This window comes from Triticum aestivum, chromosome 2D (assembly GCF_018294505.1).
Source record: "Triticum aestivum cultivar Chinese Spring chromosome 2D, IWGSC CS RefSeq v2.1, whole genome shotgun sequence".
Classification (NCBI taxonomy): Eukaryota; Viridiplantae; Streptophyta; class Magnoliopsida; order Poales; family Poaceae; genus Triticum; species Triticum aestivum.
The window spans coordinates 627,728,394-627,748,406 of NC_057799.1; the positions used below are offsets into that span (position 1 = coordinate 627,728,394).

The 20,013-nt window shown below is 46.4% G+C and overlaps 2 protein-coding genes across 2 annotated transcripts; both read left to right on the top strand.

The window, feature by feature from the left end:
• Positions 1-8,458: 8,458 nt before the first annotated feature.
• LOC123055128 (polyamine oxidase 4) lies at positions 8,459-11,622 on the top strand. The gene is made up of 8 exons (XM_044479068.1): positions 8,459-8,921; positions 9,148-9,263; positions 9,360-9,448; positions 9,548-9,661; positions 9,766-9,939; positions 10,051-10,251; positions 10,508-10,937; positions 11,024-11,622. Exons 1-8 carry the CDS (start codon positions 8,894-8,896, stop codon positions 11,342-11,344), a joined length of 1,473 nt encoding a protein of 490 aa, XP_044335003.1. The 5' UTR covers positions 8,459-8,893; the 3' UTR covers positions 11,345-11,622.
• Positions 11,623-15,355: 3,733 nt separating this feature from the next.
• On the top strand, positions 15,356-18,292 carry LOC123055129 (probable adenylate kinase 6, chloroplastic). The gene is made up of 4 exons (XM_044479069.1): positions 15,356-15,909; positions 16,621-16,761; positions 17,030-17,302; positions 17,810-18,292. The coding sequence occupies exons 1-4, from the start codon at positions 15,592-15,594 to the stop codon at positions 17,954-17,956; spliced, it is 879 nt and encodes a 292-aa protein (XP_044335004.1). The 5' UTR covers positions 15,356-15,591; the 3' UTR covers positions 17,957-18,292.
• Positions 18,293-20,013: the final 1,721 nt, after the last annotated feature.

Below are 20,013 nucleotides of genomic sequence, written 5' to 3' on the forward strand. Positions count from 1 at the left end.
TGCATTTTGCGAATAAAACGCAGTTGAAAATATTACATCACAAACCTCGAAGCCTCTTAGCAGGCTCGTGAAGGCTTCATGCAATCCGCTCTTCGCGGACAGAACCCTCTCAACAACCGTACCCATCAAGGTACGGTGTTCCTCTGAGACGGACGCTTGTCGCAGCATGTTCGTCAATATATTCGGCGCTTCCGGATCTTCGGAAGCCGCCGTTGGAGCACGGCCTCCCTTTGAAGGAACCTGTTTGCTCATCCCTACAATCATCTCCGGCTATAAACCGGATAATCCGGGGCTTTCATAGTTGGCCCCCGAACCCTGGGCGACTGGGGTATCACCTCCGGGTGATGTCTTCTTCATCCCCCGCACTGCTCGCTGATCGGGAGAGAACCTCCGGGACGACACCTCACAGTCGTCCGCCTTATTGGGCGAGGAAATTGGTGGAGGCGTTTCGCTCTCCATCATCTATGGAAGAAGGTCCCCCGAGGAGGATGATTGTTGAAGAGGACGGTGTGCCGGACTGCAAAATATATATTCCCAATGTTACCTTGGTAGCGGGAAAGAAACGAGATATGTTTAAAAGCTCCCTTGTTCAACTTACGATTTGGCCAGAGGCTTATCCTCACTATGGAACTGTGCGACAACGTCGTCTTCCAATCCTGAGCCGCCTGGTGATGGCATCTTGCCTCGCTTGGGGGCCTTTTCCTCCCAATATTTGGAGGTGGCCCTTTTCTTACCCTGAGGGGAAGGTAACTTGACTTCTCCTTCACTTTTGTCTTCAGATGACGGAATTTTGATTCCCCCGGACACAGTGCATGATATACCTTCGGGGTGGAAGCTGCTTTTCTCCTTTCCGCTTTCCGCCTTGTAGTCCTCCGCAGGAATCTAGAATGGTGCCGGGGCCAGCATCCTTGTTAGTATGGAATCCGCTGAGTCTTCGGGGAGGGGGCCGAATACCTGATTCGCTCCGCTTTCCTTATCCAGCCCTGGGAATAGGCAGTATGCTTAGTAACATATTACAACATACTCGAAGTGTTCAGGAGTTAAGCGCTTACCGGGGTATCCGGATGGTTGCAATTGAGGCCGATGTCCTCGGTGGTATCCGGCCATTGTTTTCGTTTCCCAAAAAACAATTTCCACATCCCTTTGTGCGTAGTGCCAAAGAAGTGTTGGAGGGTTCGCACTCCTTCTGGATTAAACTCCCACAGGCGGAGAGGCCGTAGTTGGCACGGTAGAGTCCGGCGAACTAGCATTACTTGAACCACATTGATAAGATCGATGTCCTTCTCGAGGAGGCTTCAGATGCGACTCTGCAGAGTTCGCACTTCATCAATTGATCCCCAGTCAAGCCCCTTATTGATCCATGACGCAAGCTGAGTCGGAGGGCTAGATCGAAACACAGGAGCAGCAGCCCACTTGGAAACACGAGGCTTGGTGATATAGAACCACTCCTGCTGCCATAAATTTGAAGATTCTGTAAAGGATCCTTTTAGCCAAGGAGCGTTAGTAAGCTTGCTCACCGTGGCACCACCACACTCCGCCCGTCTCCCCTCGATCACCTGCGGCTTCACATTGAAGGTCTTCAGCCATAAGCCGAAGTGTGGAGGGATTCGTAGGAAAGCTTCGCACGTAACGATAAATGTCGATATGAGAAGGAGGGAGTTCGGGGCCAGATCGTGGAAATCTAGCCCGTAATAGAACATGAGCCCACGAACAAAGGGATTGAGAGCAAACCCTAAACCTCGGAGGAAGTGGGAGATAAACACGACCCTCTCGCCGGATCTAGGGGTAGGAATAACCTGCCCTTCAGCAAGGAGCCGGTGGAGGATTTCCGCGGTCAGATATCTTGCCGCTCGGAGTTTCGCGATGTCTTCCTCTATAATAGAAGAAGCCACCCACCGGCCTTGAAGGCTGGAGCCGGACAAGATCGAGGTTCGTGGTGATTGAAACCCGGGTGTTAGAGCTCGAGGTGGGGAAAGCTGAATAAGGAGCAAGCGCAGAGGAGAGGGGCGGGTCTGTACCCCTCTATAAAGGCTGAGAATACCGAAACGCCTCCTCTCGGGCCTTAAAACATGCATATTCCCAAGGAATCGTACCAAAGAGACGGTTGGATTACCCACGTCCGTGTTGATAAGAATCCCGTAATAAGGGGACACAATCTCTGCTTCGACAAGACGTGCCAATAGGGGCCACGCCTCGAAACGTGGAACGGCGGGACAAGAAACGGTTCGAAATAACCGGGATAGCATGATGTCATGTTGCAGAAAGTTGTCAGCAGATTGGACTCGTGAAATATTATACCCTCTACGGTTGTGCGTGTGGTATTTATGTTGCAGATCCGGACACATCTCTCGTCCGGAGACTATCTTGGAGTTCGGAAAGGGGAACCCGCCTTGCAATGCCGAAGACAATTTGCGCGCCGGACACCTCGTCATTGAAGCCTAGTTCAGGGGCTATTGAGGGAGTCCTGGACTAAGGGGTCCTCGGGCGTCCGGCCTGTTAGCCATGGGCCGGACTGATGAGCTGTGAAGATACGAAGACCGAAGACTCCACCTGTGTCCGGATGGGACTCTCCTTTGCGTGGAAGGCAAGCTTGGCGATCAAACATGAAGATTCCTTTCTCTGTAACCGACCTTGTGTAACCCTAGATCCCTTCGATGTCTATATAAACCGGAGGGCTTAGTCCGGATCAGGATACTCATTACCATAGTCATACAGGATAGACTTTTATTGTTTAGCCATTACGATCTCGTAGTAGATCAACTCTTGTAATACTCATATTCATCAAGATCAATCAAGCATGAAGTAGGGTATTACCTCCATAGAGAGGGCCCAAACCTGGGTAAACATCGTGTCCCCCGTCTCCTGTTACCATCGATCCTAGACGCACAGTTTGGGACCCCCCACCCGAGATCTGCCGGTTTTGACACCGACATGGTAAAGCGGAGCATGTGCAAGGGATGTGGATGGACAGTTTCAGAAGGGCATGTGTTGCAGGTATCAGGCCCTAGGTGATCCTTTCATAGCGGAACTTACTACATGTCGTGATGCGATGATGTTTGTAGTACACTAGGATCAGTGTGGAGACGAATTGTCAAGCGGCTGCAAATGCTTGCAAACTGGGAAGACCGCTCAGTTGGAGGTCACCCCATTAAGGAGATGCGCTCTTATCTCCCAAACTTCCAGGGTTTTGAATTGAGATGGATAGAAAGAGAAGTCAGTCGGGATGTTCATCTTTGTGCTAAAGAAGCTCTAGGGATAGGGCTAGACTCTCTCTCTCTCTCTCCCCCCCCCCTCTCTCTCACCCCTGTTTTTTTATGGACGCTTTGTGATCAGATGTGTCCCACCTAATTGAATAAACGCCTATAGGGCGATTCTAAAACAACACGACTTGAAGTTTTGCTAGGGGGTTTGAGAGGCGATTGGGGTCGCTTAGACTATGGTTTGTCTCTTTCGGGGCGGCTTCCCTTCCCGCGACAACGGCAATCATGACAGTGTGGTCCTTATCGGCTGCTAGTCCTACATATTATATTCTCCGCGTGCCAATTTTCGTGTTTTGACCCTTTTGCTAAAGTTTAGCCGGATCTGACCCCCATCCGAAAGTATTTTGGGATCTGACCCTTTTGCTACCGCCAGGGTTGATGCTCCTATGCGGGTAGGAGGGGTTCGGGGGATGGTGCTCCGGTGAAGGAAGAATCAGAGGATGGATCCTGCAAGAGGAGTTATTCCCAATCTCCGTCTGGGGAGAAGCTGCGGAGGAAGCAGTAGGGCTCTCAATGAGGCCGGGCGACATGGTGTTAATTGAGAAGTAAGTGGCAAGTGGAGGATTCAACAAAGGGTGTTCCCAAGAACACCTAGTTGGCGGTGGGAGTGAGGTCTGCTCGCCGAGGCAACTAAACATCTCCACCCTAGAGAGGGCAATGCACATGACTTGGGGGTTGCACCATGAGGCTTAGTTTAGGGACACTAGGGCAATATCTTTTTGGATCAGTTTGGCAGAAAAGGAGATTGGAAACATGCTTTGTAGAACAGACATTGGCAGTGCGACTTTCACGTTATTGTGTTGAAGAATTATTATGGATATACTAGACCGTTTGAGGCGGTGTTCAGTACAATTGATGCATGGGTCTGGGTAGGACTGACACCTTTGGCGAAGTTGTAGGTAATTGGCTAGGGAAGGTGATCAAAGTGTATGTGGAAGAAGATGATACAACTAAGGGGAAGCAATTGCCGGTTCGAGTAGGATTTTCTATGTTTGAGCCAATGGTTAGGGGTTCCATTTTGTGCTCTTCACCAGAAGATGTGTTACAGAGTTCTAGTATGAGAAGATCCCCCACTTTGCTTTGATCGTGGGAGATTAGTTGATGTTGATGGATGATGTAAGCCACCAGAAGACATGTTGCTGCAGTGGGTGAGTCGGGGCGGATACCTATTTATTAGGGTCTTGGTCGGTTGCATTGGCCATCGCCGTCTTGGTCTCCTATTTCTCGTCCTGGAGTTCTGAATGCCATGGAGCTCTCATTGCAACCAAGCTTGGGGTGACATGTTTAGGGTAGTTGGTGGCCTAGACATGGACCCTTCTGATCATACCAATATGTGATTTCATGGCCCAAACATAAGAGGCACGACGTTGCTAAGTGAGGATTCCACTTCCTCTTAACTAATAATTTCACTATTCTACACCCCTAGTAAATCTTATATAAAATGTAGTAATTTTTACTACAACAAGTAGTAATTTCATAAAAAATTTCATTATCGAAGCCACTATTTTTAAAATTTTACAATACTTTATACGCTATTTTACTTAATTTTGTACACTTATTAGTGGTTTTCACAATCTATTTTACATTTGTTGGTCATTTCACTACCTTTTTCACAACAAATTATAGAATAAATTTAATTTAGTACACTTATTCTGAAGATTTACGGTATCTAGTCTGTAAAAACAAATGGGCAAGCACCCCAAGATTAGGCCGTTATCATGAATGCTATTTTTGGAATGTCAGAGGGATTTCTGCCCTTGGGAGGAAAACTCTCATTATTGATACTATCAATAAGACTCATGCTTCCATCTTAGGCTTTCAGGAATCCTTCAGAGGCTTATTGCTAGTAATCAGTCTGCTTTCCTTAAGGGGAGGTGTATATTGGAGAGTGTAGTTACTGCCCTTGAGGTGCTTCACTCTGTCCATTCTAGCAAGAAGAATGGTCTAGTCCTTAAATTAGACTATGAAAAAGCCTTTGAAAAGGTTAACCTTGAGTTCCTGGAGGAGCTCCTTAAGATTAGAGGGTTTGGTGGGAGATGGATCCACTGGATCAACCAAATCACACATGGAGGATCCGTGGGGCTCAAGCTTAACAACTTGGGAATTGGCTTTTTCCTAACTGGGAAAGGCCTTAGGCAAGGAGACTCCATCTCCCCACTTCTTTTCAATCTAGTAGTAGATGCTCTCACCAGGATGTTAATCAAAGCAGCTGACCACCATCTAATTGAGGGTCTGTGCCCTGAGGTTTGCCCTAGTGGTATCATCTGCCTCCAGTATGCAGATGATACTATATTGTTCTTAGATAACAATATTGAACATGCCAGAAACCTCAAAATGGTCCTTAACTGCTTTGATCAGGTTTCTGGCACGAGGATCAACTATGGTAAGAGTGAGCTCATCCCCATCAATATAGATCGAGATGTCTTTGACCATTTTCTAGAGGTGCTAGGCTGTGCTAGAGGTTCTTTCCCCCATTAAATATTTGGGGATTCCCCTTCACTATGATAAGCTGAGAAGGGAAGACATTCAGCCTCTAATTGATAAGATCGATCATGAAAAGAATTGCTGGATGGAGAGAAAAGCTGCTCTCTTACAAAGGCAGACTAATCCTCATCCAAGCATGCCTAGCTAGTATACCTATCTACCTCTTATCCTTTTTCAAATTTCCTAAGTGGGTCATTGACCCGATCAACTCCCAAATGGCAAATTGCTTGTGGAATGATTTTGAAGGGCATAGGAAACTCCACCTAGCAAACTGGAAACTAGTTTGCATGAAGAAAGAGTTTGGGGGTTTGGGGATCCGAAACCTCCAAGATATAAACCTCTGCCTCCCTAGGATCATGGTGATAAGATACGATGAGGGGGATGGGAAACCTTGGAAAGGGATTGTTGACCAGAAATATTTGAGAGGGAAAATCAATTTATTTGCTCCCAACCACCACCTGAATTTTTCTAGGTTCTGGAAGGGAATTAGATCCATCGTCCAAGCCTTGAAATTTGGGTATAGGTGGAAGGTGGGCATGGGAAACCAAATCAGGTTCTGGGAAGATACCTGGTTTGGCACCTCCCCACTAGCAGTGCAATTCTGGGTTGTTTATACAGTGTGTAATGAACAGACTAAAAGCATTAGAGATGTGTGGGATGGAGAAAACCTTATGCTTACTTTCAGAAGGAATTTTGATGACAAGCTTATGGAACAATGGTACCAAATTGTGGAAATTGTTAAAGGGATTGTCTTTGACAATGACCTAGATTCCCTTATTTAGCAGCTGGAAAATAAAGGGGTCTATTCTACTAGTTCTTTATACCATGTGATTAACTTTAGGGGGGGTGCAATCACTGTTTATCCCTGCTATGTGGAAACTGGTTGTACCTCCAAAAATACACGTCTTCCTCTGGTTGTTCTCCCAGAACAAGCTGATGACTAGAGATAACCTTAGGAAGAGGCACATCATTAAGCCTCTTACTGTGTGTATTGTGCAGATAATGAAACCAACTCCCACTTATTTTGAGTGTGTAGTAGCCATGAATATTTGGTCTTTTGTTGGTGAATTCTTCCAAATTCAGATAGGCACATATTTTGAATCTGTTGCGCGCTTCTGGGTTTCTAACAAGAAAAACTCTGCATTAAATACCATTAGTTCTACTGTCTTGTGATGTCTGTGGAAATATAGGAACTCTATGATTTTTAACAATACAATTTGGACTTCAATCACCCAGGTTTGGGGCTTGATTACCAGGATGCTCAAATTCTGGGCTGCCCTGTCTCTGGAAGCATGGAGAGCAAAGCTGGAGGAATTTCTGAGCTCTCTGACAAGCTTCGTTCAGCAACCCCTGCGGATTCGGAGTGGCTGACGATGAAGAAGAATGAAGTTGATGCCGGCTGGAGTAAGCTCGGGATTTCAGAGGAGGACAACAGCTTCCATTCCCTGGCCAAGAAAGAGAGACCCGACGGACAAAGACATTACATGCAGCCCGGTGTCGACGCTCATGCCTTGCTAGTCGCCGCAAGCTGCCTTGGCACTGCCCTTCAAGTTCACGAAATCGGGAGCCCTGTCCATGATGTGATGGTGCCTGCAGAGAAAGAAGAGATGTGTGCTGTGGATTCACTTTGCCTTTTAGTCCTACCTCCTCTCTCGACGTTTGTGTCGTGGACAAGTAGTTTTTAGTTTCTCTCTTATATGTTGGTTTGAACTTAGTATGTTTGCTGAACCCCCACAGGCTGATGTGGGTGCCCTTCTCTTTTAGGTTTGTAATGCTGAAAGGCTGTAAAACAGTACGTGATTTCATTCTGGCAATGGAATCGGGGAGAGATCTCCCTGTTCTTCTAAAAAAATAAGTTTAATGCATTACATTTTCCCACGATAACAATAAATGCTTTATCATCACAAAATTCCCACGAGATTGCTAAAATACTGTTACTAAAGGAAACTAATATCTTTTCATGAAAATGAAAATTAATATCCTTTTATATTTATACTTTTATAGAGAACAAATAAACATGAAGCATCAAGCAAAGAGCTCGAGACTACTAGAAAGTATCTGCCTTCCATTGGATGGATGACCCACGACTGAAAGTGCAAAGGGCCGGCAAGGAAGTGGTGACGTTTATATAATTTAGCTCCTCTATCTAGTTAGAATTTGCCATGCCCGTTTGGTGATCTTTTGATGATGTTTTATGTGAATTATGCTCGTTTGCTATCGGTTTATAGGTCCGTTTCCTGTTAATTTTGGTCATTTGGTGATCTACGTAGTGTGTTGCATGCTTTTGTATGGATATAGGGTGCCGTATATGAGATATGCGGGTGTGGACGCACCGATTTGATGACTCCCTAGTAACTATCCACGGACGCGCCCGAGCGTATAGGGTGCCGAATTTAGCAAGTCCGGATTTAGATGCTCTCACAGATTCTCAGGAGGAAAGAATATGCGTGTTTTCTTTTAGGGATAAATGTATGTACGTGATGTCCTGATTATTTCTTTGAATCCCGTACAATTGATTTTATTTTTTCCGAGAAGGCGTACAAAGAAGGTACACGGGGCTAGCCAAAATCCAGTGGCCCACTGCGAACGAAAATATCTTGACCCCGCACCCAGCCGGTTTCCTTCTCCGAGCCGCCCTCGTCCGTCCGTCCGTCCGTGCCCAGGCCGACCTCCCCTCCCCTTCCCTCCTCCGCTCTATATAACGCCACGCCCCACCTTCCTCCCAAGCCACGCAACACAGATCAATTCTGCCTTCTCCAGCCACCGCCCGCCGGAAGAAAGAAAGCATCTTTGCTTCTCGCCGCCGCCGGTGAGGGAGGGAGGAAGGAAGGAGGCAGGGGATCCCATTGGGTGTTGCCGGTTTGGAGCCAGGGTGATGAGCTGCCTCACGTTCCGCCGCTCCGCCGCCGACGCAAGCCGCCTCCAGGACGGCCTCCTCGTCTTCATGTTCTTCATCTCGATTCCCATACGTAGTCTGAATAATAGTCGTACTAGTAGTAATTCTAGTATTACTAGTAGTAATCTCTTGTAAACGCACGCCGCTCGTGCTCGCGGTTGCGTTCGCGCGGACGGAGGGGCCTTCTTCTGCTGCTGCTCCGTCTGAATCTTCGTCTTCTTCTTCTCGTCGGGCGACGGTCGCGCCGGCGGCCATGGATCCCAACAGCTTCAAAACCGGAGGTACAGCGATTCCTGTCCTGCAATTTCGTCGTTTTCCGCTAGATCTTGCACGGGAAGGGGGCCGGAACAGGATTTTTGGATCTAATCGCTCAATTGCGATCATAATTGAGTAAAAAATTGCAATTTTGTTGCCAAGCTCATCATAGATTTCGTCCCCGACTTGATTCCCGCTCTGATTAGGAACAATTCCGGTCAGTACTGATTCATGTGCATTGATGTGTTCCAGGCCTTCTGCTTCCAACCATTGAGAGGCGGTGCGCTTCGCCTCCATCTGTGATCGTGATCGGCGGCGGAATCTCAGGGATTGCCGCGGCTCGTGTCCTCTCCAATTCCTCTTTTGAGGTACCGATAGATTTCTGATCTATTCATCTCTGTCTCTTCCAATTTGATGAATCCGTAGAGTGTTTGTGTTAACTGATGCCTGTGCTTCCTGACCAGGTGACTGTCCTTGAGTCGAGAGATCGAATCGGCGGCCGTGTTCACACGGATTACTCCTTTGGATGCCCCATTGACATGGGAGCCTCATGGTTAGTTTCGCTTAAATTGATTGATTGGAACAATCCTTAGTAGATTTTATCTGTAAATTTTTTACTAACTTCGCCCTGGTGTTGCTGAATTTTTTTCAGGTTGCACGGTGTCAGTAATGAGAATTCTTTAGCACCACTGATAAGCCATCTTGGGCTGAGATTATACCACACTAGTGGTGACAACTCTGTTTTGTATGACCATGATTTGGAAAGGTGATTTTAGCACTTGAACATACATTTTTCTTTGGTATAATCAACATACTTATATTATTTTTTCATGTTCTTACATCTCATTCTGTTTATTGGTTCCTTTGCAGCTGTTCGCTCTTTGATAAGAACGGCCTTGCAGTCCCAATGGAGACGGCTGCTAAAGTTGGCGTGATATTTGAGAAAATTCTCAAGGAGACGGTGAAACTCCGTGATGAGCAGGAGCACGACATGCCCCTTGAACAGGCAATCTCGATGGTGCTTGAGAGGCACCCTGATCTCAAGTATGTATACATCTTGTATCATGCTTACATGCGATAATTTATCCAAGATACAGTTTATAAATTAGGTGGTTGCTGCATAAGAGCTTGACTGACATTGCTGCAAATTTATAGGCTGGAAGGGCTAGATGATCGAATCCTGCAATGGTGCGTCTGCCGGCTGGAGGCATGGTTTGCTGCAGATGCAGATGAAATATCTCTGAAGAACTGGGATCAGGAACATGTTCTCACTGGTGGCCATGGCCTGATGGTTGATGGATACTTTCCTGTAATTCAGGCTCTCGCTCAAGGTCTCGACATCCGTCTGAATCAGAGGTGTGTATTATTATTTTTCTTCCCCAGCATACATATATCGCACGCTAAATAATTTCAGTATATCCGTCACACATGTTTTTACTAAACTATCCTGCCATGATGATGCAAGTACATTAACGTGTTATCTGAGTGAAACCTTAGTCATCTTGAAACTTCCATGTGTTCTCCTCAGAGTCAAATCATCATTTTCTACACCTGCTAATTGCAGTTGGTAGATACATTTACTTACCTTTGCTACTGCTCTATATTTATTCAGAGTGAAGAAAATTGCACGCCAGCAGAAGGGAGTGACCGTCACCATCGAAGACGGCACGCAATACTCTGCCGACGCCTGCATAATCACTGTGCCGCTCGGTGTGCTGAAGGCGAACATAATCAAGTTCGAGCCTGAGCTGCCCTCCTGGAAGAGCTCCGCCATCGCGGACCTCGGCGTCGGCATAGAAAACAAGGTCGCCATGCACTTCGACAAGGCCTTCTGGCCTAATGTCCAGGTGCTGGGCATGGTCGGCCCTACGCCGAAGACCTGCGGCTACTTCCTGAACCTCCACAAGGCCACTGGCCACCCGGTGCTCGTCTTCATGGCAGCCGGTCGGTTCGCCCAGGATGTGGAGAAGCTCTCAGACAAGGAGGCCGTGGAACTCGTCATGTGTCACCTGAGGAAGATGATACCCGACGCCACTGAACCCGTATGTTCTTGTCACCACTCTCAGTGACTTCTGAATTTTCTGATCATGGCGCTTGTGACCTGATGATCAATGTTTGGGTTTTGCAGAGTCAGTACCTGGTATCGCGGTGGGGCTCGGACCCGAACTCGCTGGGGTCCTACTCGTGCGACCTGGTGGGGAAGCCGTCGGACGTGTGCGAGAGGTTCTCGGCGCCGGTGGAGAGCGTGCTGTACTTCGCTGGAGAGGCGGCCAGCGCGGAGCACTCGGGAGCTGTGCACGGCGCATACTCGTCAGGCATGGACGCCGCTGAGGAATGCCGGAGGAGGCTGCTGATGAGGAAGGGCGTTCCGGACCTCGTCCAGGTCGGCGCCGCCGCCTGCGAAGAGATGGCCGACGTCGTCGCCCCTCTCCAGATTTGCCGCACCTAGAGATGATTCTTCGATACAGCTGCGTTCTGCCATGCCCGATTGGTCTGATGATTGACAGAAGCCGATCAATGTGCAGTCGATCAGTCCGAGTCGGCAGAACGCAAGATTGAATTCAGATTTCCTTTTTTTTCACATCTTCTATTTTCTCGTGTTGCTTTGGATCAAGGAACATTTGATCGATGCCTGTGCTGCTGTGCACTGTGGACACTTGATTTATAGCGTTACCAATTTGTTATGTCCGATCAATCAATAAATTTTAGACAAGTGACATTTGGGTACTGAGTCTTGTACGTATGATTTTTTTCATTCTGGACATGAATCCTGTGCTGCTGTGCATTTGTGCCTCTGTCTCCTTGCACATCTCCCTCCCCATCTGCCTTTGTAGCTTTTCCTTGTGAATGTGCTTGGGTTCCTAGTATCAGTTGAATGCTCAAGACATTGTAGGTCTGGGAGATTGTTGACTGATCAGCAGAGAACCGCGACTTTAACTTTTCTTTTTTGCCCCTACTTGTTGATCTTCGTGTCACGTTTCTCCTCGTGTTCAGACAATAAATAGTGTAGGCATTCTTGTCTCGGAATGTTTGTTGATCTTTGGCGATGGTTATCGGGGATCTCCAAATCAGATAGGTCACACTTCCCTCAGTCTCAAGGAGCTAGGAAGGATGTCCAATAATCTTTTAGAGTTCTTCAATCTCGTTTTGCCATTACTCGCGAACCACTAGAGACACTTGGAAACATCACAAAATGAAATTAGGTATGATGACGTGTTTATTCATAATATGCCATCTGTTATTTTGTGACAACCAACATGTTTGAGTGCGCTTGGTGCATGTAAATTTTTTGTGGTCAAATAACATCCGAGGAGCTCTAGCAAAAACAAACAATTTTTGGCTTTTTTTTTGTGAGCCAAAATTAGTTTATTTTTCCACGAGCTCCTCGAATGTTGAAACACCACAAAAAAAATTCACGCACCCAAGCATCTTGGTTGCCACAAAATTTCAGAGCTTTATTGATTTTTTTGCTATTTTTTAAATTTACTGTTTATCAGTCAAACCCGGTCAACGTGCTTAAAATCTGGTTTTAAACCGAACTTATCCGGTTTTGAGACTTGAAGAAACAAATGTATACCAAAAAATCTTGAGAGACCAAGTATATACTTATGGGGAACTTGAGGGGACGAAAAACATACTTTTGTGTTAATATTTCCATACAACATATGTCTCACATTCCAAATGCTTCATACGCCAAAGTAATAAAGAGTAAAATAGAACAACAAGTAGTTCATACAATAAAATATGTCCCTTGTCCAATAAGCATGCCGACCTATATAATAAATGTTGTCACACGTCCCGTCTCCGGTGGCCTTAGGGCCATGAAGGCGGAGTGGATATCGGCCCTTGCCGGTGGGAGGGCTCCGTTTTCATATCTTTTTTCGAGCTTTCTTAGGGTTTGTGTCCTGCTCAGGAAGGCGAAACGGCGGCGGCTCTCTGAAGGTGGAATAAAGGTCTCCCCATCTAGTCCTCGTTCCGGCGATGCGTGTAGCATCATCGGTGGGCGTGTGGAGGTGTGTCTCCGGCGGATCTGTCTTTGGTGAATTTGCTCGGATCTGTTCGTCGTTCGTCTTCGTTCGTGTGTCTTCAGGTTGGATCCTTTTGACCTACACTCTTCATCCGCGGCGATTTGCTGTTCTGGTGCGTTGGTTCTATGAGACCTTAGCACGGCGACTTCCCGATTGTCTACTACAACAAGGTTTGCCCGGCTCCGGTGAGGGAGGGGCGATGACAGCGGCGCGCCTTCGGCTCGATTCAGTGTTTGTAGTCGTCGCTAGGTGGTCTACGGATCTGGATGTAATTTTTATTATTTCTAGTGTTTGTTGTACTACCATGATTGAAGATGAATAGATTGAAAGTTTTTCTGCAAAAATAAATAAATAAATGTTGTCACACGTCTGATTCCAAGCAAGCGTCAGACTGATCGAGTGCCATTGATTCCTTTTCTATCCTACGGTCGTGATATTGCTACAAAATCCTTGTAATCTCCCGTAAATCTCGCACCCACCTGCCACGATTTCTCTGCCAGTTATCATCTCCGTAACGTAATCATCTCGTTGCAAACCCATCGCCCCACCACCGCTGCTCCTCTCTCCTCTCCTGCTTCCAACCATCGTCACTACCACGCCGCCGTGCCCTCTCTGCTAGCGCCGATGCTCGTGTCGTCCCTCAGCCCACCTCGCCGTTGCGCCACCCCTCCGGCGCCCGACCTCTCGACCACCAGAGTACTGCTCGGTTCTCCAATCTACTTGGAGGATCATTAGGAAGTCACCATCGCGTCACCACCATCGCATGAAAGCACGACTCTCGGCAAAAGGTGCATGCATGCAGTGGTGTCGCTCTCTTCATGCCGCTCCTCATTGACGCCACTCCGATCCCCTCGACCGGAGATGGAGGAGAACGCACACTACCAGAAGGAAGGAAGCACGCCCACCATGTGAAGGAAGCACGATCCTAGATTAACACTACAAACTACATACGTGCTGCAGCGTCGACCCGTTCATGCCGCTCCTCTCCGGTTCCCGGGGCCGTCATGTCGGAGAAAGCACAACCACCATCATAAGGAAGCAAGCCTACCATATGAAGGAAGCCTGACCACCATTGGAAGGAAACACCATTACTATTGCCATCGGCAGGAAGCACAACCACCATTGAAAGGAAGCCCAACGACCACAAGCAGAGATGCCATCAGCCCATCACTGGATCATATGCCTAGATGACTAGACTGGATATGATTTCTTTTTGTTATATGGAAGCAAATTGGAATTGCTTTCAGATGTGCATTCAAATATCTTTGGAAGCAAAAATATTCCAATTTGTTTAAGCCAACAGAACTGTTATAGGAGTAGAAAAGGATTCTGTTTGGGTTGGGGGGCCACGGCCCCCTCGGCCATAACGTAGCTCCGCCGTTGCTCATCAATATACTCGTGCATCGGAAGCACTGAAGGAAGCAGCGATGATGGGATGAAACTACCCGACGTGATTTACGGGATTATATTTGTTGACAGAAAATAAATCGTATTTAATGCTAAATCTTTGCATGCGGACTAATCATACTCCTAGTTAATTCTAAACCTCCGCATGCAAACTAACTACCGACCGATCTGACGCTACAAAAAAATCAATCCAACTCCCATATAATATAACGTTAGGGATCAGTAGTCTGATTCCCATATAATATATACCTTTCTCTTGAGTTGCTTAGAATGAAAACCAAAGTTCAATCTCTTTGGTTTGTTGGGTTCAAAAAACACAGAAATTATTTAAAAAAGGCACTTGAACTAATACGAAATGACATTTGGAATCATATAGGAACCGAGAACACAACTATGAGTAATGGAAAAAAAATGGTTGTCACAAATGTCAGACACTTATGCATGAACACCGTGGTTTGCTTTATCTATGAAGCAGGTTGAAAGCCTGTTTCGTGATCATAAACACAATGGAATTTATTTTTACAGCCACATGCAAATTAGCCATAAGATTTTTTTTTACAACCACATGCAAAGAAAAAAAAGGTAAATCATATAGTTTTCAAACTTAAAAGCCAAACAAAGTCGTGCCGAAAAAAGCTGGTACAACAGAGTCTGTCGAAATTCTTGTAAAATTGATTTGAACCAAAGCGGCCATGAGATTAATTGTATCCATCTACTATCTTGTTTGTCATTGACTAATCTTCGAGAATAGACGCATTTGCGTGCTTGAAAGTTGCCTGATTTCTTTCTTTCTTTGCCCTCTTTGAACACGATTGCATGAAGCTTTGGTTGCGTGGTTTGGTTGGAGGTCGGTTGGTTGGTTGTTGGCCGCGTCGTATGCGCCGACCGCGACCGCAGCTTCCGACGGACGGACGGACGGGTGGAAGAGAAGTGCACGCCAGCATGCGCGCGGTGACGTCGCCGCCCGCCGCTCCGGCGTATCGAGGCCGACGGCGACGCGTCCGGCGCCACAGACCGTCCGACGTGTCGCGCGGAACCTACCGGGATATTCCCGGGAGAAATTTCTTTCCTATTTCGCGCACGTGAGCCCACCGCCGCTCGGATCGCCGCGGGGCCCGCCACGTGTTAGGCGCCCCCGAGCTGGCCACCACCCGGCGACCCCGTCGTCGTCTCGGACTCGGCTCGAACGCGAGGCAGCACTGCAGCAGGGCGAGAAAAAAAGGGCGACCGGCGGAAAATATCTGCGGGCCGGCGTTGCGAGATGTCGTCGGCGATGTCCCGCGCGATCCGGGCCTGCGCGGCCGGCGCCGCGGCGTCGAGGAGGGGCCTGGCGTCCGTGGAGGCGATGGGGGCGGCCAAGGGGGCGCCGCCCGCGGCGGGGCGATGGGCCGGGCGCGGGCGCGGCGGCCCGGGCCCCATGGAGGACGGAGCACGCGTGCAGTGGGTGTTCCTGGGATGCCCCGGGGTCGGCAAGGGCACCTACGCCGGCCGCCTCTCGCGGCTCCTCGGCGTGCCCCACATAGCCACCGGCGACCTCGTCCGCGACGAGCTCGCCTCCTCAGGCCCCCTCTCCAAGCAGGTATTTCAGTTCCTCGCGCTCAATCCCGCGTGGTGATTTTCGGACAAGAATTGATAGCTAGACAGTAGAGATCCCCTCTGATGTTGACGGAAGGGAGCCTAAGGATAATTTCACCTGCAAGTGTTCCCCTGCATCAGCTACCAAATCAGCAACAATCATGGTGCTCTTTTAGTGCTGAAAGAGGGCTTTAATTTGTACTATGAGAGTAGACCAATCCGACGGTATATACTGACTAACTGTTTTACTTGCTGTCGGTTCGTTGCAACCAAGCCGAATTAGTTAGCTTAATATAGAACAAGTTCTTGAAACAAATACTAAGGTTAACTCAGTCTGAAAACACTCACAAGATTGTCAAGTCTGTAAGATAATCCATTAGAGCTGGTTATGAAGCCTGAGTGCAAGGATGCGCAACTTGCTCGGTCGATGGTTGCAGCTTAGGATAGATTGTTTGAACCCTTTTATGACTGTTTAGTTTTGTGCCGCTACACTTCCAATAGCAGAGGCATGAATGAATGATTGATAGACAAGGCCCAAATAAGACTAACTTGTAGGTTGTGTACAGTTTCAGAATAACAATGTTGATTTTGATTCTTGTCAAAAATATGGAACTTGATTCTAGCAAGGGAAGCCAAATCAGCATAACACCAACTAGTTCAACTCTGTTTTACCACTTCCACTTTATTGATTGTCTTATGTCTGCTTTGTTTCCAGCTTTCGGAGATTGTGAATCATGGAAAACTGGTGTCTGACGAGATCATCATAAATCTGCTGTCAAAGCGCCTTGAGGAGGGAGGCGAGAAGGGTGAATTAGGGTTCATACTTGATGGTTTTCCAAGAACTATAAGACAAGCGGTGAGCTAGTTATTTTACCTGATTGTAAGTATGCAAGACATATATACTTGCATCTTCTCAGTTTGGCTTTTATCATCAGGGGGTGGAATCATGGAAATTGTATAGAACCTGATTCTAGTAATAGTCTTGATGTATGGTTGTTCAATGTCTATGGTTGAGATCACCGAGTCTTCAAACTTATCCACAGTTTTTTTTTGTTGATATTTTTTTTTACTTGCTGGTATTTTGTGACAGTTCCCAAACTAAATTGTATTGTGTGGTTTGTTAGGAAATACTGGAGGGAGTCACAGATATTGATTTGGTGATCAATCTCAAACTTCGTGAAGAGGCTCTGCTTGCAAAATGCATTGGTAGAAGGAAGTGCAGCCAGTGTGGAGGAAACTTCAATGTGGCCTCCATTGACATTGAGGGTGAGAATGGGGGGCCTCGAATGTGTATGCCTCCACTACTACCTCCTCCACAGTGCGAATCAAAGTTAATTACCAGAGCCGATGATACTGAAGAGGTGGTAAAGGAGCGGTTGCGTGTTTACCATGATTTGGTACGTAGCAGTGAACCTTAGATTGCATTTTTTAAGTTTTATTTGTTTTGTTATTTATAATTTATGGGATCAGAATGATCGACTTGCACTAGTAGGGCGTATGAAGCTATGTTTGTTTAGGTACGAGATCAGTAGTGAATTTAGCAGCATAGAAAAGGGATGCTAGGTCGTTTATATTTCAAGGTGACCTTAAACTTGCATGTGTGAAATACCGAGACATGTGGAGACATATTGAACTTTGTTATTAGCTGAGGTTTTTATGATAAATATTTACTACTGTTTAGCCAATCGGCTCTGGAATTTATGTGTATATGTTGTTCCAAATTCAGCAATGAGCACATTTCATCTTCCAAACTTGAAATTATATGATGCAACTCCTATGGTAATATTCTCCCTCACAGGTATAGGCTAGGAATATTTCCTCTATATATTTGATCATAGCTCTGTTCTCAGTGTATGACCCTGTTATGGGTGTTATCCTTTTTAAGCAAGCTGTCATCTTTGCAGTGTGAACCAGTGGAGGATTTCTACAGAGCACGGGGGAAACTCTTGGAGTTCAACTTACCGGGAGGTATCCCCGAATCATGGCCAAAGCTGCTCCAAGCTTTGAATATAGAAGAAGATCCTGATAACAATAGATCTGCAGCAGCATAATTTTGTGAGTGTCAGAAATGCGTATTATGTATTTGTAGCCTATGTCAAACATAGTTACCCGATAAGCATTACTGGCATCTCTAGAAAGTAGTTCATTCAGGGCCATTATTTGATCTGGCACTCAAGATTTGTATAGCTGATTGATCATCGATCGCTCAAGTTCGATGGGGGTGTGCTAGTTGTATTCTTAAAGGTGTAGCCTCTTATGTCTCAAAGGTCAGATGATAAATAACCGACAGTTGGCGGTTGGAGTCCGCTGATAAAGGTTGTTGAAACAAGCATGCTGCAAACATTATTTTGAAAGCATTATGCATGCAGATAAATATTTTTGTGGTATGCCTGCCTGAGATTGAGACCTACTTGTTGAGCTTTTTGGTTACCTTTTTTCTAGAATGGCTTTTGGTTATGCTGGCTCCAGACTTCAGTGCACTGACCCTTTTTGTTAGGGCTATTGTGTATTCTTTGTTCCAAATTCAGCAAGGATTACACTTCATTTGCCAAACTTACTTATGGTGCTCATGTAGCAATCTCAGTGTTATACTAGATTCAATTTTGATCTGTTGCATAGTGTTGCATCCTGTCACAGAATTCAATTTTGCCAGGAGGAATACCCTAATCATGGCCAAAGCTTTCGCAAGCTTTGAATTTGTTAGAGTTGTGTCGAATATAGTGTACAAGGTAGGTTACAGTTGGACTCTGAGTTGTATTGTGTTTAGAGCCGTGTCCTAATAGGACACTTGTATTCTAGGCCTCTCATATAATGCGAGGATATACAGACGATGTAACCTATGCCAATATAATAGCACGGGAATGCAAGGGAAGCCAGCGTCCAGGGCGACCGGGTGCGGTATTGTAGCGATGTCATGGGGAGGAGCGTCCATAGTCAGGCCCTGGGGATGTAGCCATATCGGTGAACCTCGTTAACAAATCTCGGCGTCGTGCTCGTGTGATTGTTTGGTCCTCGGATGATCGACGATGGCCTTGGATTTATTCTAACAGAATATAGCCTGCACTGATAAAATAAACCAAAGTTTTGGAGACATGGGTTTGTGTAGTCTGCATGCACATAAGCTTTGTCCAAAGAAGCACACTGCATGCAAGCGTTCATTTGGTTTGGAATCAAATTCACCATGCGACCTGATGATTTTTGTTTATGGCCGATCCCTGAAAGCTAATGTACGCTCCAGTTTAACTTCAGAGAGAGAGTTCTGTACTAAGGATTGTCTTCAGTTAGAGCAAAGCAAGCAGGCTTGCTTCGGTCGGGAAGGCCACACAACGCAGAATCTTTGCGAATGGTCAGAAAACTGCAAACACCCCAAGGAAGGAGAAAAGGAAATACTAACCGCTATCATGTACTACGAGCTACGGGACAAAGATATTGTAGAGATTAATAAGTTTGCTGCTTTGAATCAAGCCATTCTATTTCTCAAGACCAACCTAGTCATATGCGTCCAAGGCTCCAAGTCGTGCTAATTATCTATACGTACGAATGGCTTTAAGGACTTGGCAACAAGTTGACCCCGTTCATTGATGTCGACCTCGACATCAGATGATTTTTTTATGGAGATCTGATGAATTTGAAATTAAGCAAGTTATGAGATTAGATGTGCCTATGCGTAAGGGCTTGGCAAGATGCTGACAATATCGTGCATTGGTATTCGATCATCGGAGTCGACCTAAGCTCGCATCAAATGTAACTGAAATGAAGTAACTTGGGATAATAGATGTGGTTTCAATATTTGAAGGTTGCGTGCCGCATATAGGTCGATGACAGTGTGAAAGTTAATAGAAAGATCAGACTCACATAGGGAGATTAAATGAACTCTATATAGACTTGGTAGTACATGAAAAACACTTAATGGACAACGATGCCTCATTAAACAAGTGCATATATTTTCTTCCGCAAAAAGAAAAGTGCATATATTTAACTGAAGGAGACGCCATTTGAGCAGGTAGGGAGCTCTGCTCTGGCATGCGGTCCCGAATACGAGCTACCGGACAAAAATCATACTCGCATCTTTCCTGGTTTGAATCATGCCACTAATTTTTTCGAGACT